Genomic DNA, 25868 nt, shown 5'->3' with positions numbered 1-25868 from the left:
ACCTGTAGCCACACCAGGCCTTTTAATGAGACCTGCGTCTATTAGGGACCCTGCTTTTATTGCAAGTTTAACAGTAGAAATGTTTGCACTCAAATTTCTTTTTTCATAATAAACAAAAAATATTTTGATTTCTGATGTGTAAACCTGCAAATTTTTATTATATTATTTTGGACCTATATTTTCAGGATGTTGTTTTTAAATGTTTGAATAGGTTACTGCTGTGTGGCACTTTCAGGTAAAAAGTAGCACCACACCATGCTACGGTTTCTTTCTGCCATTCTCAAACACAAGGTTGTGCAGAAGTGCTTGTTCTCACGTCTCACAAACATTAACCTGAAAATATCTGAAAATAATACAGCCTCTCAAGTTTTGATTTATGTAATTGTATTATTGATTATTTATAAACAATCAATATCAAATGAGTACTGAAGTACTGATAGCCTAGGATTGATTCACCCATCCCTATCCCTGCTCGATGGTCTGAGGCTTGCTGAATTAATGACTTCTTAAGACATATGTCTTTAAAAGAGCTTTTTATTTTCTTCTACTCTATTCTAGCACACTGTAAAATATCATCTTCATATCTTATCTATTACCTTAGTAGGTAACACTTTATAATGAGTACACACTATTAAGCATTAGGTAAGCATGAATAAATACTGAATTCATCATTTATAACGCATGAATACACATTAGTATGTAGTTTATAAACACAGTTAAAAATGTTTTATTCATCATTGATAAGCAAGATTAGTTATGGATTAGTAAATACTGAATTCATCATTTATAAAGTCATGATTCTGCTGTAAATACTCATTACTATGTGGTTTATAATCACAGTTATAAATGTTTTACTCTTCATTGTACTGTACATTTCTGCATGCACTTGCACATCCACTATTCAGACATGTATTAATGATTAGTGACTGTGTTAGCAGATGTTCTATAAACAACAAATTCATTTTCTACTGATGACCTATAAACAGTTATTAATGCAGGAATTCATGAATTGAGGCAGTTACAAAGCACTTACTACTCGTTAATTAAGTATTTTGCGCGAGCTCATCTAAAGTGAGCACTATCTATGGCTTATTAAGGATTTACAAATGAGATATAAAGGCTGACAATGCCTCGAGACTCACAAAATGTTCAGTTATCTTAACAGACGAAGGAGAAACACAACACAAAGGGATATAGAACATATTGTATTGATATTTATTGCAACTTCCCAACATATTGTATGAAGACGAACAAGGGTGGTTTATGAACACATGCTATTGTTGTGATCTTATCTGTTTGGGACGTGTATGTTGAGCTTGCAATCCCGCTCTCCCACCGTCATCAACGTGCTGAGAGCGGGAGGCGGGATGTTACGTCATATTTACGTTAACTCTCAGAAGTTTCTGACAGTGCAGCCAAGGGGAGCATGGAGAAGCACATTGGAGTCGGCGGCCGTCAGCGGCACTAGTGGTGAGTATGTGTCTTTGTTTGGTAGCACACATTATGGTTGAAAGCTAACGTTAGCTTGTCAGTGGGCGAGGTGAGTGCCTAGTCACCTGCCGCTGCACTCACCTCGCCCGGCTAGACGAGACTAGACTAGGTCGGCTTAGCCACCGCAGGCGGGTCGGTAACGTTAGTAACGTTAGTTGGGGAGCGAGGGCAAACACCTGCAGCTGCTAACATAGCTTTTAACCATAATTTTTAATTTTAAATATCAATACAATATGTTCTATGTCCCTTTGTGTTGTGTCTCTCCTTCGTCTGTTAAGATAACTGAACATTTTGTGAGTCTCGAGGCATTGTCAGCCTTTATATCTCATTTGTAAATGCTTAATAAGCCATAGATAGTGCTCACTTTAGATGAGCTCACACAAAATACTTAATTAACGAGTAGTAAGTGCTTGTAACTGTGAATTCCTGCATTAATAACTGTTTATAGGCATTCATTAGAAAATGAATTTGTTGAGTTTTTATAGAACATCTGCTAACACAGTCACTAATCATTAATACATGTCTGAATAGTGGATGTGCAAGTGCATGCAGAAATGTACAGTACAATGAAGAGTAAAACATTTATAACTGTGATTATAAACCACATAGTAATGACTATTTACAGCAGAATCATGCTTTATAAATGATGAATTCAGTATTTACTAATCCATAACTAATGTGCTTATCAATGATGAATAAAACATTTTTAACTGTGTTTATAAACTACATACTAATGTGTATTCATGTGTTATAAATGATGATTTCATTATTTATTCATGCTTACCTAATGCTTAATAGTGTGTACTCATTATAAAGTGTTACCAATTAGTATTATTGTTTTTATCATATATTAGCCATTGGTATTTTATTTTTTTTATTTTGTATCTTTTTAATTGCTTAAAATTATTTGCCCCAGTGAGATTAATTTTGCAAAACCTTCTTTTATCCTCCCAGGGCAGGATTGTAGGTCTTTCTCTCTCTGTCTATGGACATGAGAAATCAGGTTTTTTACACATAATCAATATACTAAATGTTGGACCCCATTTCATTTGGACCAAAGTGCAACCTGATATCAAGATAAGGTCTTGTACATGGTCTGAAATTTTAAAGTGAACTGGTGCTCTGTTATTTTTTTTTGATTCCCAACTCACACACTGCTCTTGCTTTTGTTGCATTCCTGCTCAATAATACAACACATCCCCTGCAGATTTCATGTCAGAGAAATATAATCATCAATAAGTCATTTTCTCTGCACACATAGCTCATTGTTTCTAATTAGGCCAACCTCTTCATCCTTGTTACTGCTGACTTAACACAAACCACCGCTGCCACTCCACACTGCCGTACGGCACCACTGTGGAGCTCTGGTTAGAGATCCTCTTCGATAAGACAGCAGCATCATCATTCCTCGTCCTCTGCCTCCACCATCACTCCAATCTCAATCCAGCCCCCACTCCATCTCCTACCTATGTCCCCACTGTTTTTTTCCTCTTGTGAACACAGACATGAACACACACACACACACACACACACACACACACACACACACGGACATGGACAGCCCTCTCTCTGTGGTGAACTAGCTGCTATTGATTGAATCTGAGGAGATGTCTGAGGAGGAGAATACTGTTCAGGGCATGGGGAATAGACTACCCTCAGCTCTCAGCTAATAGATAGCACAGATTGCCTTAGTGTGTGTGTGTGTGTGTGTGTGTGTGTGTGTGTGTGTGTGTGTGTGTGTGTATAGGTGTGTGTGTGCAATAGTACAGATTGCCTGGTGCAAGCTGTTAGGCAGAGAAGCCTGTCTTTTCACAGGCTCCATTGACTGAAGCGCAGCGTGGAAACGCTTCAAGCTTGATGATAGGGCCGATAACAGGCCTGATGTGGCTGAATGAGCCCCACCGGAGCCCAGCGAGCAGGGAAATACGATTTGGTAAACAGTGATGGTTACTTGTGTGAGACAAATAGCCCATTTGGTCAATAATCAAGACAGCTGCTGGGCAAAAAGGTCGGAGGCAAACTAGTGCAAGTTGGACAAAGGAGTGGATCAGCAAATAAAAGAGAACACATACTTGTGGAAGAGTCTGTGGAAGAGAAATGGTGAAATGTGTTGGTGTTTTCACAAGAAAAGAGCTGAAGTCAGGTTTCTGTCGGTAAACTCCCAACAATCCCCAGTAGGCCACGCTTCAAATCACCCAAACTCTTGTCTAACCACAGCTAAAGGCAACCTCAAGGTGATTTTACTTGTCCTGAAAGGCCTCACCTGAAGGAGGGACGTAAACCCTGCTGTGATATAATCCTCCTGGCTCAGGGTTCCCACTCTTTTTAACAATTTGTTTCCAGGACCTTTCCAGGTCAGGAGTTTTTCTTCACAATACAGGACACCACTAGCTCACAAACTGTCATATAAGCTGCGGTTTCAGACAAATTGACTACATTAATTTGGCCACAGCCCATACATATCAGTTCACATCAAGTAAATTCAATTTAAAGCAAATCTGCTTCTAGAAAGTGTTCATTACATGTACAATTAACATCACTGTTCATGTATTTCTTAACCACAGCAACAAGATATTTGATCATTAGTAAGCTGTATGCATGGATTTTCCAGGATAATTGGTAATTTTCATCAATTTTCAGGCATTTACATGACTGGAAAACTAGACTACAGCTTTTCCAAGATTTCCAGGACACATGGGAACCCTGTCTACAGATACTAAATCCTTTGCATATAAAAAGGAATCATGCCATAAAAGTAACTGGAAACAATCTGGAAAATTCAATAAAAAAATTGAAAAAGAAAACTGCACCAAAGCAGGTACTGCTGAGCTTCCAGTGTGGCATATGCAGTTCAGTGTTAATACAATATAAAGAAAACTGCTAAATACAATAACTAAAACACAATCAAACATGTACATCCACACACTAAACACAGATATACACACTCAGTGTGAGCTTATTTGTGAAAGTTGCAGGTGAGTAACCAGGCCTTTCCGAAACCATCCTGAACGCTCTAGGTCCATTCATTGTAAAAATGCTCTCCACTGATTTGTCCTCTCAGTGTATCCAAACTGTCTTTTTTTCCCCCTACAGTATCAGCACTCTGTTCGCTTGCTGCAGTGCCTGCCATTAATACCTGTCAGCCAGGCTCGCTCCCACATCATATTTCTGCTGTTCTGCTGGAATTTATGGAGTCCCTGTTCAGCCAGCACTCAGGAAACCCTGCATAATTTACTACAAAACAGGAAACGTCAGTGTTCTGCACCGGTGGCCCGCAGAGCACAACCACACAAAGCTAAATTTACTCTATACTATGTTGTACTGCCCATACAAAATCATAGCTATATGATGTTTGATATGAATGTGCTGATATCTTGATGAAAGTGCTGTGTTGCCTAAATACTTCACACAACTTTTCAATAAAGACATTCAGCAGGTCCAGCTGGTGTGCCTGTGGAGCATGGCTGCGTGTGCAACCAGGCGATCAAATATGATTATCAGAAAAAAGTCGATTCAAGCCGATGTCCAGAAGTAAACGCTGACTTCATTTCAAAGATGTAACTGAGTTAAAAAAAAAACAAAGGTAAAATGGACTGTACTTGTATAGCACCTTTCTAGTTTCCCGACCACTGAAAGCGCTTTAACACTACATTCATCCATTCACAGACATTCATACCATGAATGGCAAACGCGCAAATAGAATTCATTCACACACTGATGCACAGCATTTTTACAATGATATGAAGTCAACTTAATTAAAATGAGTCAGTGGAACAAACTGGAATTATATCGCCAATATTTAAAATACTGCACAAATTTAAGTGCACTTAAAACAACTGAGTTGCCTGAACAATTAAATTTTGAGGTAACTTACTTCTTTTATTAAGATGTTGTCAGTTTTTACAGTCAGTGGTCAGGAGACTAGAAAGGGTCTATACAAGTACAGTCCATTTGCCATTTGTTACATGTTTATCTTTAATGAGGTACAAACTTCAGATGTGTGTAGATGTAAATAATTGTTTAACCTCTTTTGTTAAATTTTGACAACTGGTTTATTACACTAAGCTGCTTAATTGCATTTATTCTTTTCCAATGTGATTCAACTTCATTCCTCTGTCATAATGCAGCTGCTAAAAGTGTTCTTCTGGATATTCTCTCTATAATATCTCCAAATCAATATCAACAAATGCATTCCGTCCCTCCAGTGTATGTCACAGCTAAATCTTTTTGACATTTTTATGAAGCGCAGCCACGCATCTCAAGCAGCAGCCTTCAAATTGAATATTGATTCTAATGATCTCTTCTTTGGGGCTGCAAGAGTTTGAATCTTAATAAAGTAGAAGGAAATGCAGCGCATTCTCAATTTCAAGAAAACTTTATACGGAGCCCTTGGGAAATTCAGTGGTAATGTGATAGATTTGTTGGGTTCTTCATTCATGAAACAGATTCCAATGAACTTTTTTTAAGCGTGGTGAATCTTTTTGTAAATTTGTTTCGGTCTCTCTGGGGCAGCAGTCTACTTTATGGTGGGGCTGTAATCTCAATTAAATATGAACTCTTCAAATGAAGTGTACTGCTGCACAGAGGATAGGACTTACTAAAAAAAGTATCAAGCCTTCTTTCATTAAAGGTGGCCTAATATTTCTCAATTAACATGTTCCCGCTGCCAAAGCCCTAGAGTCAGTAGGCACACAGAAATTATAAGACATCTGAAGGGGAGAGTTTCATTAATTATTTTTCTAAAATGTAATTATTATGGGCTGTTTTTGTGATGGGTATACTTCAGTATATGGGAAAGTATGTTGTTTACGTGATGTGAAAGCCTTCAGAACAAGTCACACATACCTTCTGAAAGATGGCCTACCCCCAGTGCCTATTTGAAAATGCAGGAAAAGTGCCCTCTTGGATGCCCCTATGGCAGATAAAACATGATAAAGTGCCCCTTACGGAAGCCCAAAAAGCATGATAGAGTGTCCTCTAGGGTGCTCTTCCAGTGAAGAAACCATGATGTAGTGCACTAATGGGTCAGGCTGCTTTGGCCTTTGATAAATACAAATTTATTGGGGCAACAGCCAAAATGTAGGGCACCAAGGCCAAAACTACCCAGCAATATATAAAAAACAGCTCAGCTTTAAACATCTACAGCGGTAAAATGCACACACATTAATGCAGCAGTAATATTAACCTAAAAATATGTAGATTATCTACTCTAACATTTTATTGCATTATGAGTGCTTTATGTACATTTTGCTAATAAACTTGGTATCAGGGGCGTGTACACTGCCCATCCAAAAAAAGCTGCATATTTCGTTGGACTGCCTTTAGCTTTGAGTACGGCACGCAATCGCCGTGGCATCATTTCGATAAGCTTCTGCAATGTCACAACATTTATTTATGTCCAGAGTTGCATTCATTTTCCGCCAAGATCTTGTATTGATGATGGGAGAGCCGCACCGCTGTGCAAAGTCTTCTCCAGCACATCCCAAAGATTCTCAATGGGACCACTCTGTGGAAAAAGGATGTCATGGGAAGAAAAATTCCATTGATGCAAAGACCTGGTCATTCAGTATATTCAGGTAGGCAGCTAACCTCATTCTTTGGGGACATAACGTTGCTGAACCTAGACCTGACCAACTGCATTAGGCATGGTGGGTGCATCACTTCATCCGCCTCTCTTCTTACCCTGATGCGCCCATCACTCTGGAACAGGGTAAATCTGGATTCATCCGACCACGACCTTCTTCCATTGCTCCAGAGTCCAATCTTTATGCTCTGTAGCAAATTGAAGCCTTTTTTTCAGATTAGCCTCACTGATCAGTAGTTTTCTTATGGCTACACAGCTGTTTAGTCCCAATCCCTTGAGTTCCCTTCGCATTGTGCGTTTGGAAATGCTCTTACTTCCACTATTAAACATAGCTATAAGTTCTACTGTTGATTTCTTAAGATATGATTTCACCAAACGTTTAAGTGATCTCCGATCACGATCATTCAAGTGTTTTTTCCGGCCACATTTCTTCCTCTAAGATGATGGTTCACCATTATCCTTCTAGGTTTTAATAATGCGTTGGACAGTTCTTTACCCGATTTTAGTAGTTTCAGCAATCTCCTTAGTTGTTTTCTTTGCTTGATGCAGGCCAATAATTTGACCCTTCTGAAACTGATTAACATCCTTTGCACAACCACAGGATATGTCTTCCGACATGGTTGTTTAATAAAATGAGAAGCTACTCACCGCATCAGCTAGGGTTAAATAACTTGTTGCCAGCTCAAACATATCAATAACTGCAGTAATTATCCAATGGAAGGCTCTTACTGATTTGCTTAGTTAAATCCAGGTGGTGACTTTGGACGGACAGTGTATGTGTCAGCTTTCCAGTCATTCCCAAATTATGTAATTCTGTTTTATATCAAGAATACTTAAGTAACTGCATTAACTAGGAGGGAAGTGAGAAGGCATCTAAGATTATTCATTTCCCTCTCATATCTATTTGCCTGCAAATGTATGCCACAATCACCAAAAGTCATCACACTGCTTTTTTTTACCAAACACAACAGTGTGATATTGTATAAATTAAAGTCAGTCTTTCAGGAGAGCCGCCGTTAATGCTGCTGGTAAATCTGCTTCTCGTTAGATGTACCCATAAAACCATTTCAAATGACTATGTTCCGTGAATGGTGATATACTTATATAGCTCCATTCTAGTCTTCTAACCACTGGGAGCACTCTACACAACGTCACATTTACCCATTCACACACATCCATAAAGATATGGCAAAGCAAAACACAACAATCTAGATTCAGTATTTTGCTCAAGGACACTTTGACATGCAGCGAGGAGCTAGGGATCGAACTGCCAAACTTCTGATGAGTGGACGACCTGCTCTACCTCTTGCACCACAGCCTCAAGCACAAGAAGTTGCTCTTTCTTCCTCCTGGATGTCTGTAACCTGACTGCATCAGATGGTTGTTACACAGAATCATCTGGGGAGGTCATCATTGGAAATTGTTTGGAAAAAGGCAGGCACCTTCAAAAAATACTTGCCAAGTAATTGGATGAACCATCTGTCTATCACTGTCTATAACAGGCAAACTTCAACCAATAAGATCAAAGAACCATATACTTAACTCTTACTCAAGCCGGTCAGCAGAAGAGAGAAAACATCTTTTCCAATGACACTTCCTTCAACATATTACAACTAATGTAGCACCAGTGCGCCACTATGTGTGACTTTAGAAGGTTTTTCCTTACAGGTTGCCTACACCAGACGCGCTTTTCCATGTTCTTCAGTTGTCCATTGTATGCTAAATTTTCAATAATCAACACAGCTATCTACAGTAGTACTTGCACTCCATGCACAGAACCGCCACCCAAAGCCTGTTTTCTTCTGACTTACACATATAGTTATGACATTAGGTTGTGAGCAGTGCCAAATCACTTCACAGATCCTGTGACACTAACGGACAACTGACGTTTTTCCTGATTTTGGTCTTTTCATTTTTGCAGTATAACATTAGCAAAACATTTTTAGAAACAGGTAGTGCTCAGTTTGTTTTCTACTTGCTAATAAAGTGAAATTAAAAAATTCAGAAACAACTATGTTTTTCCATTTGAAGTTGAATGAACAAATTAAATCTCAAAAAGCCTAAATACTCAAAGTCAAGACTCAAAAGTAAAGCCTAGGGTTGCATTCATGATGGAATGTTTTAATATTCCTCTTTTGCCGCCCATCAGATTGAGACATTTCCTAGTGATTCATCCCCTCCCAGAATCCATTTTAAGCAACTGGATCACTTGCCACCATGATTTAGGAGAAGAATGTGAGCGAGTGGCAAAGCTGATTGTCCAAATAAGATTCATAATGATGGGCCAGAATCACAAGACCGGGAACGGCTACAACAACTCGCAGTCGCCCTTAAATCCTTTTAGGCTGACTTGGGTTTGGTTTCACATTCTCTAACCTTAATACATGCCACCATGCAAAGTCATGCAATGGTCCCAGCTAATCTGGCTTGTCATTGCACTCACCTCAGATTAGCAATATAAAGTTGGTCTGAAACTTCCATATAAACAAATTAGTTGTTTATATGAACCAACATGAACCAACTTATAATCAGTTATCCACAGATATTCTGTTTAAAATTTCTTGACAAATCTGTACCTCTACCTGATGCTAATTTATTTACTTCCTATGAGCATCATCCCTACAACAAGGTCTAACTATAACTTAAGATGATCACATTGGATATAAATAAACCCCAAAATTTGTAATATATGAGGCTGATATACAAACAAGTTTTCAATCCCAACTCATCAAATACTGCAGCGTGGTCAGTGGCCCTCCTTTTTAAAATATGATGCTGTAGGTATCCCTCTAGTGTCAACCTTACGTAACTTAAGTACATTAAATTACAAGTTAACTTATGGACGTTACTTAAAAGAAATAGTTTAATTTTGGTTTCACATAGGACACCAACAGCGGTTAAAGTGCTGTGTTTTTTTGAGCCACCCATCTACCCCACCACCTCCATATGCGAGAGGGGTAAAGTCATTTTGAAGCAGAGGGCCACTGACCATGCTGCAGTATTTGACGACTGCTAGCTGGATATACTGTAACCATCATAAGTACTGTAGCTGTCAATACAGAAAATGCAGTGGGGAAAAAATAAATTTGAGGAGTGCAACCTCATTCAACTTTTAGTTTCTTTACGTTTATGGTAAATAGCTGCATTTATACATAACATTTATGTAGCACTTTTATCCAAAGCGATTTACAGCTTGTTTCTCATTCATCCACGCACCAATGGCAGTGAGCTACCATGCAAGGCGCTGAGCAATTTATGAAATTTCTTGCCCATGGACACTTCACATGGACAGGAGGAGCTGGGGGTTGAACCACCAACCTTGTGATTAGTGCTCTATACCTCCTGAGCCATAGCCACCACAAATACATTTTTGCTATTGCTGTATGTCTTAAAACTTTGCAACACTTCTCTGCTACTTATAACATGTCCACACTCTCAGCTTAGCAATTGCTCCTGTAGCTTAATACACACAAACAACAATTTCTTTGAAATGTAGCTTTGGTAAGCACTAACTGATCAAACTCGAGTCCAAACATTTTCAGCAATACATTAACAACAGAGAAAATATATAAAGCAAACAGTAAAAAAGCTGATAACAAACAGCACAAACACACAGTTTTCCACATAGATACTACTTACCCAGAGATACATCATCATGATGACTGGACAACTGAGTGCTTTCCCCTGCAGCACTGAAACAGATTGCTCCTTTACTTTGAGTTGTGCAACCAACAGACTGCGTATCCCTCGGTCACCAGCTCACCATCACACTCAGTGTGTGCCAGCTCCTCCTTGACTGGGAAGATGACTCTGACCCTTTTTCTTTTCTTTTCCCTTTGACTTCTCTTTCTTCCCTCTCTACTCCTTTTTGTGTAAAATCCTACTTAGCCACCACTTCTCAGTGAGTGTGTATTACAGTATGCATAAGTATGTCTGTGTGTGTGATGGAGAGAGAGGGAGAAGAAGAGCCTAATGACTAAATCTACTCTATGCAGCAAGAGGCTACAATATACCGCTGCACAATGAAAGCAAAAGAGTGAAAGAGAGAGGCAGAAGAGGGGAGGTGAAAACACCACACACACACACGCACACGCACACACGCACACGCACACACACACACACACACACACACACACACACACAAATGTGTACACCCAGATGAAGTGTTTTTGTAAATACCCCTTAGTAGTGCCCTAAATCTCAGTCATAATTAAAGCTGCAGTAATTTTTTGAGTGTCATTCCCAGCGTCGATAATTGACCCCTGGAATGAGGTTGATTCATTGGTTGTGATTGGTTGGGAATTATTGGTTGTTTTCTTGTTTTCAAACGCCATTAGGAGCACAAGGAGGAGCCTCAGGAACCAAGTTTTTTTTCAGATTATCTGTCTCATGTTCTACTGTCAGGATACAGTGAAAGTTTCAGCATATCACATAAGCTATTTTTATAAAGGTTACCTACTGTAGCTTTAATGTAGGTTTTCAAATGATGAATGAAAACATTCTCAAACAATATGGCTGCAGCTGTTGGGTACTGGCAAGCCTTGGAGTTATTTGTAGGGGGCAGCTGTGGCTCAGAGGTAGAGTGGGTCGTCCACTAATCGGAAGGTTGGCAGTTCGTTCCCCGGCTCCTCTCGTTGCATGTCAAAGTGTCCTTGACACTGAACCCCAAATTGCTCCCGCTGCTGTGCATCGATGTATGAGTGTGTGTGAATGACTAGTTTCCATTCTGGTGAGCAGTTGGCACCTTGCATGGCAGCCACTGCCATCAGTGTGTGAATGGAGTGTAGCGTTGAGTGGTCAAAAGACTAGAAAGGTGCTATTTAAGTACAGTCCATTTACCATTTAGCACAAAAGCTTATAGTAGAGTTACTTTAATAATAAAGAACGTCATTAACTGAAATCCAACCCCATACAGTTTCTCTCAAACTATTTCTGTAGATGTTTGTCTTGGCTGGCTTTGTGCTTTGTGCTTCGTGCACCTACACTGCCAACCTTTACAAGATTGACTTGACTGTTCCTCTTTTTGATGTGTGCTTCTAGTATTCTTAGCAGTGTAAAACACTGGGCAGTTGAGTATGTGGAAAATTCCCCCCTACTAATGCCAAGTCCGCACTACATGATTTTAAATAGTCTTCTGACCGCTTAAAGTGCTTTACACTAGATGCCACATTCGTCCATCGCAAACAGAAACTAACTCATTTATTCACATTCATACAGTGATGCACAGCATCGGCAGCAATTTGTGGTTCACTATCTTGCACATACGCACTACCTCCTGACACAGGTAGCCTCTCTCTGCAGCACCAAACAGGAAGCAGCAAACCGGGTACTTTGGTAATAGCCGAAATACTGTCACACACACATAATAGACAGTGAATTAACAGTGTTATGAGTCAGTGTTCAATTGGCTGTTTATCTAATCCATGAACCAGCAGTCCTCCTCTCATTCCCTTGGTCTTCTCCCACTGAACAGAGTAGCTGCGAAGGCTGAGCCAGTTGTAGAGGTTCATACAGAATACACTCTATCTTGGATATAATAGATTATATTGATGCCAAATTGTCCGTGTCCAGGACACGGTCAAACCATAGACCTTTGCCTATCCACTATACTCTGCTACTAATGGCATGCTTATGAATCACTCACTAGGAGAGGAAGGTCCAGCTACTGCTAAACAATATCACAGCTGTTTGCTGTGCTGGCTACACAATAGTGGAACGAGCTCCCCTTCGACATCAGGACAGCAGAAAGTTGTAGAGACAAAATTTAAAGTTTGTACAGAATACACTTTATCTTTATGGATTCTATTGATCCCGAATTGACAAGAAGACCATCGACATATGACAACCTTTAGCTTGTGTTAGAGTTCTAAAATGTTTTATTTCTTAAAGGGAGTTTGAAGATGGAGTAGACGTGGTGTAAGGGTAGCACAGGCTTAATATTATTCATTTATTCATCTTAACTCGACCAAAACATTGATTTCGACGGGCAACTCTGGGTTTGACCTGACCGAGAAGCTGTACGTGGCATGACTCGAGCCTCCCGCAAAGGAAAAAAGACTAAACCATCGCACTCTATAGCTGTGGCTTCACCTGAGTGTCTCATGATGGTGGACAAAACAGAGCCGAGTATCTCCCTCAATGTGCTGAGAACCGAGCTGCGGTCATCACGAGAAGTAGTGCTTAGTGATATTAATGCTGAAATAGCCGGCCTACACCAAGAAATTAAAAATGACATCTCTCCGCGAAGAAACCAAAGCAGACATTTGCAGCATTCGCTCTGAGCTAGCAAATGAGCGGTGGACATGGGCAAGCTCTGAGTGACACCATGGACCGGGTCGGAGCGCTAGAAGATACCCAAGACTTGCTGGCGAAAGATTACAAAAAACAACAGGAAAAATTTGAAAACCGGAGATGGAGACAAAATCTGAGGCTGATCGGTATTGAGGAGGGAGCCAAGGCCAGGCAGCCGACAGAGTTTGCCGCCTCTTTCTTCCCCGAGGTACTGGGGGAGAATAACTTCGATTCTCCGGGGATAATCGACTGTGCACACAGGACGCTGGCACCCAAACCCAAAAGAGGAGAGAGGCCCTGTGCTATGGTTGTTCGCCTGCATTACTACTCGGACAAGGAGAAAATTCTTGGTCTGTCCAAAAATAAAGGTCGCCCAACCTACAGAGGAGCCCTGGTGCATATCTTCCCAGACATGAGCCCAGAGGTCGTCAAGCTGCGGGTCTAGGTACTTTTTCTTCTTTTTTTCTTCTATACCTTTCAGTTGGGGAAAGGTAGAGAGGGGTTCGGGGTATGTTCTCACAGGGTTTTTTTTAGTTTCTGTAATCTTTTTTGTTTTTTTAGTTTTTAAATCTGTAAGGTTGCCAACATTCATGCTCAGCGCTTTTCTTTTCTTTTCTTTCAATTCACGGTATGGCTAGTTTGATTGAAACAGAGGGGGAAGTTTGGTGCAAATTACCACATGGAACTGTAAGGGCCTGAATGGGGCAGTAAAGCATGGAAATATATTTGCTCATCTTAAAAAGTTAGGGATAAACTGGCAGGAGACACATTTAAAAATTCGAGCTCACACTCCTACGAAAAAACTGGGTCGGCCAGGTATTCCACTCTCATTTTAATTGTCACTGTCACTTTAATTGTTTATATTATTGTCACTGGCAAACTTTATAACATTCGCAATGTGTCACTACAGAGAGAACATCGCAGTCCATGAGGAAATAATCTATTGTATTATAGGTATGATGGACGGGTGAAAAAAAAGAATATGTACGTTGATTTGAGTAAAGAAATTGCCAGGGGTCTGATATTCTCAGTTCAACATTCTTTCCACTTCGGAGACAACTAATTTAACAAACAAACCCGTCATAGATTATTAACATGGTGACAAAGCAGGCAAAGTCCTGGCACACCAAATCAGGGAACCAGCTGCTTCTAGATTAATTACAGAGATTCGTACTAGCTTTGGACTATTGACGGTAAATCAACAAGAAATTAATGACAAAAACACTTTTTTTATTCCAAATTATATTCTACAGACTCAGCCGGTGACCCCACATTAATTGATGACTTTCTCGATAAATTGGATATACCTTCTATAACTATAGATGATAAAGAGCAACTTGAGGAAGTCATTACCCTGGATGAAATAAAACAGGCTATACCTAACATGCAGAACTCAAAAGCCTCAGGCCCAGATGGGTACACAGCAGAATTTTGCAAAACATTTATACAACTTATATCTCCTTTATTACTTGAAGTATTTAATGACTCCCTGAGAACAGGTCTCCTCTTACCAACATTTTTTCAAGCCAGCATTTCTCTACTACTTAAAAAAGACAAAGATCCACTCAAACCAGGTTCATATAGACCTGTAAGCCAATTGTTGGCCAAGATTTTAGCTACACGATTGGAGAAAGTGCTCCTGACAGTGATATCTGATGACCAAACAGGTTTTATTAAAGATAGACATTTATTTTTTAACCTTCTGCGTTTATTAAATATTATCTATTCTTCCAGCCCAAATTTGCATCGTCCTGAAGTGCTAATATCTCTCGACGCAGAGAAGCCATTTGACAGGTTCGAGTTGGATTTTCTTTTTGCGAATTTGGATTCGGCACAAAATGTATTGCCTGGATAAGACTATTCTATGCCTCATCCTTAGCCTCTGTTCACACAAACAAGTTCAGATCAGAATAATTCCCTTTAAGTCGAGCCACCAGACAAGGCTGCCCTCTATCTCCGCTTCTCTTCCCTCTGGCTATTGAGCCGCTTGCAATTTCTTTACGTACTTCACTTATTTACACTGGAATCACTAGGGGAGAGAGGGAGCATAAGGTGTTGTTATACGCAGATGATTTATTATTGTATATCACCAACCCTTTGACATCCATTCCCAACATCTTGTCTATTCTAGAGGGTTTTGGCAAGGTATCAGGGTACAAGCTCAACCTTTCCAAAAGTGTTTTATTTCCCATTAATGCTAGTGCCCGGCAACAATCATTTAAGCTCTCTCTCATTTTATGTTGTTAATCAATTTTGTTACCTAGGGGTCATTATCACAGAAACTTTCTCTAATTTATTCAAACAAAACTTTGCAGAACTTCTAGAATGTACAGAACAGGATTTTGTAAAGTGGTCAAATCTTGGTTGAATGGGTCTACCTCACTTCAAATTCTACTACTGGGCATGCATTTTACGGGCACTCTCCTTTTGGCCCCAAGATTATATACCTGCCTGGCTTCACATTGAGGAAAAATGCTGTTCCATAACTTCTTTATTAGCTTTACTCTTTTTGACTTTACCCACCACATATTCGTATTCTGTAAACAATCCAATAGTCTCACACTCACTCAGAATTTGGTCTTCAAAAAGAAAGCACTGTGGGTGGCATTTTGGCTCACTTCGGGCTCCTGTAATTGCAAATCATTTATTTGCTCCTTCTCTCTCGAAGTGGTACAGTAAAGGGATTCACTCCTTTGGAGACCTTTTTATTGAGGATAAATTCCCATCATTCCAACAACTACAAACTAAATTTGATCTACCTCACACATCATTTTAGATATTTGCAGCTGCGGGATTTTGTCAGAAAAAAACCACAAAGTCCTTCCCTAACATACCAGAAGGTTCACCAATGGATTCTATATTCTCACTGAATCCATTGACAAAAGGAGGCATCTCTACTATTTACAATGCACTCTCATGTTTTAACTGTGCCACGTCTTTAGATCATCTAAAAACAGCCTGGATAAAAGACCTGGGAGCAGTCATGACTGATGAACTTTGGACACAAGCCCTGAAACTGGTGCACTCCTCCTCTGTCTGCACGAGACATGGTCTCTTACGGTTTAAAGTACTTCATCGACTACACTTATCGAAAGTAAAGCTCTGCAGAATGTATCCAAATATAAATCCTGCGTGTGACAGATGCGGACAATCACCAGCCTCATTAGCCCATATGTTCTGGCACTGTCCGAGAATAGCATCATATTGGCAAAAGATTTTCCAATCTTTCTCAGACGTCATAGGAAGAGTGATTGATCCCAACCCACTGACAGCTATCTTTGGAGTTAAAAAACCTGGTCTCTTTTAGCACGCAGACTGATATTACTAAACCGGAAGCAGGCTCGGCCCCCGACTCACTCTACCCCTTTGAAACATGTTATGCAACATTTACAGTTAGAAAAAATTAAATTCTCATTGAAAGGGTGTGAAGACAAATTCCATCAAATCTGGCAGCCCTTTATAGATTACTTTGACAAAAGTAAACCAACACTTCAAACAAACTAAGCTGGTGTTAATAGGAAGACAGCACTGAGCTACATGACATCCTCTTCCATTTCTGACACTTTTCGTGTGTACTCTGTACTTTAATACTCAACCTTACTGAAATTTGAATCTGAAAAACTGAATTTATTTATTCATTTTTTTTCTGTGTCATTGATATCCACATGTCACTCATGTCAAAATATTGTTTGTATTTTAAACTCTGAAAACCCCAATAAAAAGAGTATTAAAAAATAAAGGGAGTTTGGAGTAGGGAGCTTTTAGTTGAATTCAAACTGCTAATATGTTTAATTTTTTTATGTTTTGTCACCACTACAGAAACACTAGTTAACTGCTAAAATGGGTTTGTGGTTGTCTGGGGTCAGCCCTATGTTCCCACATTTCTAAGAATTTTTCAAAAATGAGGTCTTGTGTTCCTACATATTGGGTTAGGTCAAGGTTAAAACGTAGGGAATAGGTTGGGTGGGCTACCAAATTTGGAGAAAGGGGGATCAAATCTGATACAAATTTATGAAAAAGGAACTGTGGGAACATAGGGCCTAATTAACCTAAGATTGCGCCATGGACAGTTGTCTCGGTGTGTTGGTGCGCTTTGTGTTTTCTTGTTTTGTGTGTTAATTCAGGTTTCGGCTGTGATACCCGGAGCTCTTCACTAGAGAAGAGCTCATGAACATCAGGGGAACAACTCCAGCTGATCTCTTTCCAACTTTTCTTCTTTCTTCCGTGGAATTATTGGACATGGTGCTCACCTTTGCTCACTCAGTGAAACGCAGGAGAAGAGGAAAACGTGCCGGTGCGCTTGCGCGTCTCTGCCAGCGCGGACATTGCACACCGTTACCTGGAATATTCCTCTCCAATATGCATTCACTGTGCAATAAAATGGATGAACTTCAGCTACTTCTGGGGAAAAACAGTGACTTTTCTTCATCCTCTGTTTTATGCTTCACGGAGACGTGGCTATGTGGATCGATACCGGACTCTGCACTGCAGCTGGCAGGCTTCCAACTCTTCAGAGCGGATTGTGACACGGAACTCTCCGGCAAAACAAAGGGTGGAGGAATCTGTTTTTACACCAACAGTAGCTGGTGCAATGATGTGAAATTGATCCAACAGCACTGCTCCTCTACTCTGGAATATTTTATCATAAACTGCAAACCTTTTTACTCCCCCCTTGAGTTTGTTTCATTCATTCTGGTCGGTGTTTACATTCCACCGCACACTCGCCGACCAGATACTGTGTGTGGAGCGGACTAATCCGGACTCTTTAGTTATTGTCCTTGGTGACTTTAACAAAGGAAACCTCAGCCACGAACTCCCCAAATACAGACAGTTTATTAAATGCCCGACCAGAGAGAAGTACATACTGGATCACTGTTACACTACAGTCAGCGGAGCTTATCACGCCGTCCCCCGCACCGCACTGGGCTTCTCTGACCACGTCATGGTCCATCTGATTCCTTCATACAGGCAGAAATTAAAACTTAGTAAACCTGTTGTGAGAACATCAAAGCAGTGGACCAGTGAAGCTGCGGAGGATCTTCAGGCGTGTTTGGACTCTACTGACTGGGATGTGTTCAGGACTGCTACTGAAAGTCTGGATGAGTACACAGAGGCTGTTACATCATACATCAGCTTCTGTGAGGACTGCTGTGTACCATCACGCACCAGGGTGAGTTATAACAATGACAAACCCTGGTTCACAGCCAAACTCAGACAGTTACAGTTGCAGAAGGAGCAAGCGTTCAGGAGTGGGGACAGGGACAGGTTTAGGGAGTCAGACAGATAACCAACTACAAGCCTAAAACCCCCCGCTCCATAAACGACTTGCACCTGGCAAACGAGCTGAATGAGTTCTCCTGCTGCTTCGACAGACAAAGGAGCAGTCCTGACACCATCCCCCGCTACACCCCTCACCAGCCCCACCTCACCAGTCCCTACCCCCCCCAGCTCAGCAGGAGCCGGGGCCACTTCACAACTTCACACCTCTGTGAATCCCTCCTCCTCCACCACAGTGACGACTCTCTGCCTCAAAGAGAGGGACGTCAACAGGCTCTTTATGAGACAGAACCCCCGCAAAGCAGCCGGACCAGATTCTGTCTCTACATCCACCCTGAAGCACTTTGCTGACCAGCTGTCGCCGGTGTTCACGGACATCTTCAACACCTCATTGGAGACATGTCATGTGCCTGCCTGCTTCAAGTCATCCACCATCATCCCTGTCCCCAAAAGCAAGGACCACAGGACTCAATGACTACAGAGCTGTTGCCCTCACCTCTGTGGTGATGAAGTCTTTTGAGCACCTTGTTCTCTCCCACCTGAAAGCCATAACGGACCCACTCCTGGACCCCCTGCAGTTCACCTACAGAGCCAACAGGTCTGTAGACGATGCAGTAAACATGGCCCTGCACTTCACCCTCCAGCATCTGGACTCCCCAGGAACCTACACCAGGATCCTGTTTGTGGACTTCAGCTCTGCGTTTAACACCATCATCCGAGCTCTGCTACAGGACAAGCTCTCCCAGCTCACTGTGCCTGACTCCACCTGCAGGTGGATCACAGACTTCCTGTCTGACAGGAAACAGCACGTGAAGCTGAGGAAAAATGTCTCTGACTCCCAGACCATCAGCACCGGATACCCCCGAGGCTGTGTTTTTTCTCCTTTGCTCTTCTCCCTGTACACCAACAGCTGCACCTCCAGTCACCAGTCCATCAGGCTCCTGAAGTTTGCGGATGACACCTCCCTCATTGGGCTCATCTCTGGTGGAGATAAGCCTGCCCAGGACCAAAACCTCACGCCATAAAAACTATTTCTTTCCATCTGCAGCTGGTCTCATTAACAAGGCCCGGATCCTGTGATTGTATATTTTAAGCACCATTGCACCAAGACAAATTCCTCGTATGTGTAAAAACCTACCTGGCAATAAATCTGAGTCTGATACTGATTCAGAATTTTGAAAAAAATCTTAGAAATGTGGGAACATAGGGCTGTGGGAACATAGGCACGCTCCCGGTTGTCTGATGTTGACTGCTGTTAGTTATTAGTTTGATTAATGCTTTAATAATGTGTGTATTCATTACTGATGGTGGCTGATCAGGCTAATAATTATCAACTAATTGTACTCAATGCTTTGGCTTCTGCCTACCATACACTTTTACAGCACTTTTACAGCACTTTGGTCACCCTTAAAGGGGAACTTCGGCAGATTTTTACCCTAGTCTTGATCACTATGCGATCACGGAGATAATGCCTTCGCGATGAAAAAAAGTTTATTTCCCCTCAAAAATGTGTTGCCGCACATCCCTTCTCAAGCCGTGTCTGCCAAAACGAAGCTAAATGAATGTAACATTACCTCCACAGTGGTTGCAGCAGTCTTCATCCTCAGAATGACATTTCTCTTCAGCCGGCCCCGCTGTGTTGTGTCTCTGTAGTCATCCTCCTCAAAATGTTCGCTGCAAATGCAGTAATCATTTTCGCATAGTACTTGTATGGGAGTTTGCACATCCAGCTGAAGAACAACTAGCCACAACTGCAGTATCTCATGGTCATGGAAAGGTAGATGATGAAAGTGTAGGCACTTGTACCTTCTCATTCTGTTGCCACCATTTGGAAAGGCACAAACGCGAAACATTTCTTCTCCACAGTAGATCAACACACGTTATTCTTACTCCAAGCTTCTTCACCTGTAAACACCTCCGATCTCCACTCATTTCTTCTTCTGCGTTTACCTGCAGCAAGAAATCCCACGGGACTTCAGCGCCAGAGCAGTCCCACGCTGAAGTCCCGTGGGATTGCACTTGTTGCAGGGAAACGCAGAAGAAGAGATTGTTGCAGGAAGTGTGCAAATCGGAGAGTAGTGTGTGAAGACATGGACATTTTTGAGGGGGAAATAAACTTTTTTTCGTTGCGAAGGCATTATCTCGTGATCGATTATTCTGGGCTTTCGGTGAAGCGAGCGGTGGAAAAACAGGTAGGGGACAGTACTGTTTTGTACGGTTTCTGCACAACGTATGAGTTGAAAAGGCATGTTGTTGTCACGTAAGGGCCCTGAGCATGTTGCACAGACATTTTAATTGCATTTTGTGTCTGTTAAGAGGAGCAAAAGGCACTCTTTAGGATATGCCCCCAAGAAGTGCATTATAACTAACTGGGAGCTCTGGCCATTAGCTGCAGGATCTCCAGTTTGCTAGAACCAATTCTGGTCGTTCTTTTTCCTGTCGACAGTACTCGGTGACCTCTAATGATCAAGACTAGGGTAAAAATCTGCCGAAGTTCCCCTTCAAGTCGGGCTTTCCATTGTGATATATTTACATGTTTTTATCCCAATACCTGAGTATTTGGGATCTTATTTAGTATGGCCTTTCTATATATTCTGAGAGGGATTTGAAAACTTCATCATTGTTCATAGCTTTTTTGAGCACTTCGTTTTTCTTATCATTATTAAATTTATCAATCGTGTTCTCTCTCACTGATTACTCTTGTTGAGTCCGCCCACTTCTTAAGTCCTCTGTACCTTGCACTGGGTGACGGGATATATTTTCCTTCCACTTGGTGTCACTCCGGAATCATGTTTCAACCAAGTGACTAACGTTGCTAATTCGCGTTGGCTAACTTGTCAACAAACACCACCGGAAGCTGTCACGAGCCTGAGCTATGGTAGCCCATAAGTGATAAAAAAAAAATAATGCCCAGGGCAACGACTCGTGCAACGACTCGGCAAAGAGGTGCATGTGAGAAAAACGCACGGGCCGCACTAACACTAAACTTTGATGTCAAGTAGGGGGCCACTAAGGCACAATTGAGGCCCGCGAGTTTGAGACCCATGCTGTAAATGGTTGCCCTTTGGTGTTTTTATAGGACTTTACAAATAAAAAGTTTTTAAAAACTAGGAATTATGATGTCTAGATTAATATATGTTGTTATCCCTGTTATCGGACAACCAGTTTAAACTATCCTACAATAAAAGACTGGACTGGAACTCCTGCCTGAGAACTACTTTGTCCTAATAAACAAGCCATTGATTTGATAAAAATCCTGGAACCAGACTATCCTTAGAGAAATCTGTCTGCCGTCAAACTAAATATTCGTCAGAGGACAACAAAGTCTAACAAGGCAAGCAGCACAGATGATCACACTGGACATAAACAAATAGTAACCTTAGTCTCTTGATAAAAGAGGCTGACATACTGTAACCATTTAGTTTAAGAACCTTTAAAAGTGATTAAGTACAGTTGCACTGAGAGGAGTCTTGACCCCCTCGGGTGTTGTTAGGAAGTGAACCTTCCATTCAACCTTCATCTTCTGTATGTCTTATCCGTTATATTCTCAAATGCCAGTGAGAACTTTGTGGCATCCCCAACATGCAGCGTGAGGAGCCGGTGATTAAACTGCCTTCTGATTAGTGGACCAACCCCTCTACCTCCTGAGCCATAGCCGCCCCTCTATAAAATGACCAAAACCATCTTAGTTTGGCCAATGTGTTATCTGCTAACATGGAGACAGCAGGCTCTAAGACCTATATTGCAACCGGCCACCAGGGAGCAATCAAAATTTTTTGGTTTCACGTTTGGGGAACTGTCGTGTTATCTATGTTTTATATGTCCACGTTCAGGACATGGTCAAACCATAAACCCCACCATGCTCTGCCACTAATGGCTTGCTTATGATTCCCTCACTACAAGAGGAAGGTCAAGCTACCGCTAAACAGTTTCACAGCTGTTTGCTGTGCTGGCTAAACAATAGTGGAAAAAGCTTCCTTTTGACATCAGGGCAGCAGAAACTATCCACATCTTCAGTCTCAGACTGAAAACTCATCTGTTCAGACGGCACATTGTAGCACTTGAAGGACATTTGAGGAAAATGATGCGCTGTAGTTTGCCTAATTCTTGGGTTGTATCCACAACTGCTAGATGGGACTGCACAAAAATAACAAGCTGTATAGGTTGTCTGTGTAAACCTCTGACTCTCATCAGAGCTTAACACATCATTTTAGATCAATAAAAACAACCTTGGCTCCACACAACAGGTCACATTTAAGCATGCAACTCCTTAACAGTTATTTGGGGCACAAGGGGTCAAAAATAATTTGAAAAATAAACATCTATCCCATACATTCAAAGTTCATTATTTCATTTTAAGTCTGACCTTACATACACAATTTTCTCCAGCATAAAATGAAGAAGTAATTAAGCACAAGATTATATTTCTCTGTTATGAAAGCAGCAGGAGAACTGTTCTATAATACAGTGAGCCTTCATTAACAATGTAATTTTACTCACCACCTGTAACCTTAATTACCCCTCTGCTAGTTTGGTAGCATTATCCAGACATGGTATAAAAAAGGGATTTTATATAAACAAACTAAATAGGATAAACTTAATAAATAAATTTAAGCTTAAGAAGTCTGTTGGTTCAGTATGTCCATTATGCTCAGGAGAAGTTATCAGTAACCTAAAGAAGTAGGACTACAAATTAGTTCAAACATCTTTGAGCACAGCCAATGGAACAAAGTAGCATCAGCATCAGGATGATACCATTTCAGCCATGGCACCCACTGAAAACACTATAAGGCCCTGAACAGACAGAGCACAGTTTTTGCAGTGAGAAGCGTCTTTTTCTAGTAGTTTTCTATGTCCAGTTAGCGTTTCGTGAGCTGCTAATGCACCCTGTGCATCTCACAATTCAAATACGTTTTAGATGCTCAGAGAACCTGACTTCTTTTAAGAAGAAAACTTTGAGTTGAAAAAACTCAACAGGAACAGGAAAGCAACCATCGTCATCGATTCGATTGTTATGCAAAATATGCCTGCTGGGTCTGAAAGTGCTATTAACAAACAAACAAGTTTGAAATGACACATCAAGTTAAAGCATCTGACCAGTCTTGGGATATAACTGCAACTGAATGATGATTACAAGAAAACTTTTTTTAAAAAAGGGTAACACCTGGGCCACACTGCCTACCTCAACCTGTGCGTGACATCTGCCTCCCCGAACTGCTATGGCTCACACGCCTGTGGTGTCCACATAAGGAGCATTGCCTTTGATAAATACAATACAATATTTTTTTTTCATGTCTGTGATATATTCCAAAGATATAGACATTGGAACTGTAGTGAAAGGTGTAATGTTGCCGGTATGATATGACTATGAACAGATCATTTTCACTGTCTTTTGGATAGGAACTGTGCATCACACACTGAAAAACAGGCAAGATATCAACTTTCATTAAGACTACGTGGGCAGTGTGGTGGCTCTGTGCTGTTAACATGGGCACCAAAAAAAAAGCAAGAGGTTCCATAATGCACACACACTGCTAAGGTAGGCAGTGTGGCCCAGCCGTAAGACCACGAGCCAACAGTTTAAAAGTTCCTCTACCCAAGTCAAACTCACAGCACACAAACTCACAAGGACCGTTTACCTTCATTTCCCAACAACAATTAGACAGACATTGTAGGAGATCTGAATAGCTTGGAGCAGTGAACTACTTCTTCATTTTAATGTGTGTGAACTGAACTTTGAGGAAGCTCTTGTGAAGTGTGAACTTGCACAACACTATATGTCTGCACTACCTTTTAGGGTTGGGCGAATATATCGGCTATAGGAGTCCATCTCCAGTACACACACAAAGCTGCTGAACAAGTTAGAGGAAAACAGCTGTAGAGCCAGTGTATTTTCACATCTAACTGTGGTAAATGGGGTTTATTTCGACTAGTTTGGTGACACGGAATACAGTTACAAGGACATTTTCAGTGGCTCCAAACAACTGCGGGAAAGATGAGGACACAGCAGGCACAGCCTGGGACAAGTGAGGGACAGGCCAGGCCAATATTTAATAGCACTTATTTGAGTCACAAAGCAGCCATAGTTTAAAAAACAATAACTACATTTTATAAAATAACATAGAACATTTCCACTGGGATTCATAGGTCACATTGGGTCATACAAATTATTTGAAATATCAGTCCTTGACCCTAAAAAGAAAATTAGAAATACTGGAACAAAATAACAACATTTTCAAATGATGGGAGTAAAAGGTTATAGAAGCACCTAAAAAAGTGTATTTAAGACCAGATCCAGATCCAATCTGAGAGGATCCGGAAATTCTTCCTAATTTCTTCATGGCTACAGACAATTAAAAAATAAATGAAATCGGCTGGTAGCTTAACCTAGCAATAAAATACCGATCTAGACTCAAAAGCCAATGATGCAAGAAGACAGCAAAGAGGCAAGATCTTTGACTCATTAAGTGTGGAAATGGACTAGGTATAATGAGGCTCCTGGTTGACTGGTATTATCAAGTCTCTTGTCAAGTCAGTAATGAGACCAAAACACGCTTATCATACAGACGCTTCATACACACAAGTTAAATCAAAGCGTTCATTCCTAAGTGTCTTAGGCATGCAGGGAAAAAAATATGCACACACCAACAAGGACTACAAGGATTCTCAACGATATACATCCAACAGGCACATATGGGTACTTTGCAAACGTCATGGCCATGCGCCCTTTTGGAGGGTAGAAAGATTCAATAGACCAATTTGGAGAGAACAGCATGGTTACGTCACTGCAGTGTAAACAAGTGAAGAGTACTTAAGAGAAACTAAAGCTTCAAACTTCAAAGCTAACATTACTGAAAAGCTTGTGATATTGTGGTTTTAGCTGGTTAATGTTGTTAGCTTGCTCGCTATCATGGACACATTTCTAGCATTTTTGCTTTGTACTATTTAGATTCATTAAATCTAAACACAGATTGTCATAATACATAAATTAGTGTCATGGATCACTTTAGCTGGTAATTTTCTTGTAAGGTCATTTTTTGTCCAATATCCACCCAGATAGTATTTTGCTAGCGATAATAAGCAAAAGCCCTCTAGTGTGGCTAGACAGGGTCCAGTCATATATCAGGGTTTGACCTAGTCTTGCTTCAAACGCTTCAGTGTTCAATTTTCACATGGAAATTTTCTTCAGAATATGTAGCTGTTGCTAGTTCATAGTTAAATGTTG

The 25868-nt window shown here is 40.8% G+C and overlaps 1 protein-coding gene across 4 annotated transcripts in view; it reads right to left on the bottom strand.

The window, feature by feature from the left end:
- The window catches only part of rbfox1 (RNA binding fox-1 homolog 1), a 365339-nt gene that overhangs the window by 183519 nt on the left and 155952 nt on the right, over window positions 1-25868 (bottom strand). Inside the window, exon 1 of one of the 4 annotated variants that reach the window (XM_051386966.1) lies at window positions 10715-11018. The exons of the other annotated variants lie outside the window; for them this stretch is intronic. Coding sequence (XP_051242926.1) covers window positions 10715-10732 — 18 coding nt within the window. The 5' untranslated portion in view covers window positions 10733-11018. Of the gene's footprint in view, window positions 1-10714; window positions 11019-25868 lie in introns of those variants that run through there. 4 annotated transcript variants of the gene reach the window in all.

The sequence above is a fragment of the Dicentrarchus labrax genome, unplaced genomic scaffold (assembly GCF_905237075.1).
Source record: "Dicentrarchus labrax unplaced genomic scaffold, dlabrax2021, whole genome shotgun sequence".
NCBI lineage: Eukaryota > Metazoa > Chordata > Actinopteri > Moronidae > Dicentrarchus > Dicentrarchus labrax.
This window is presented reverse-complemented; position numbering and strand designations above follow the sequence as displayed.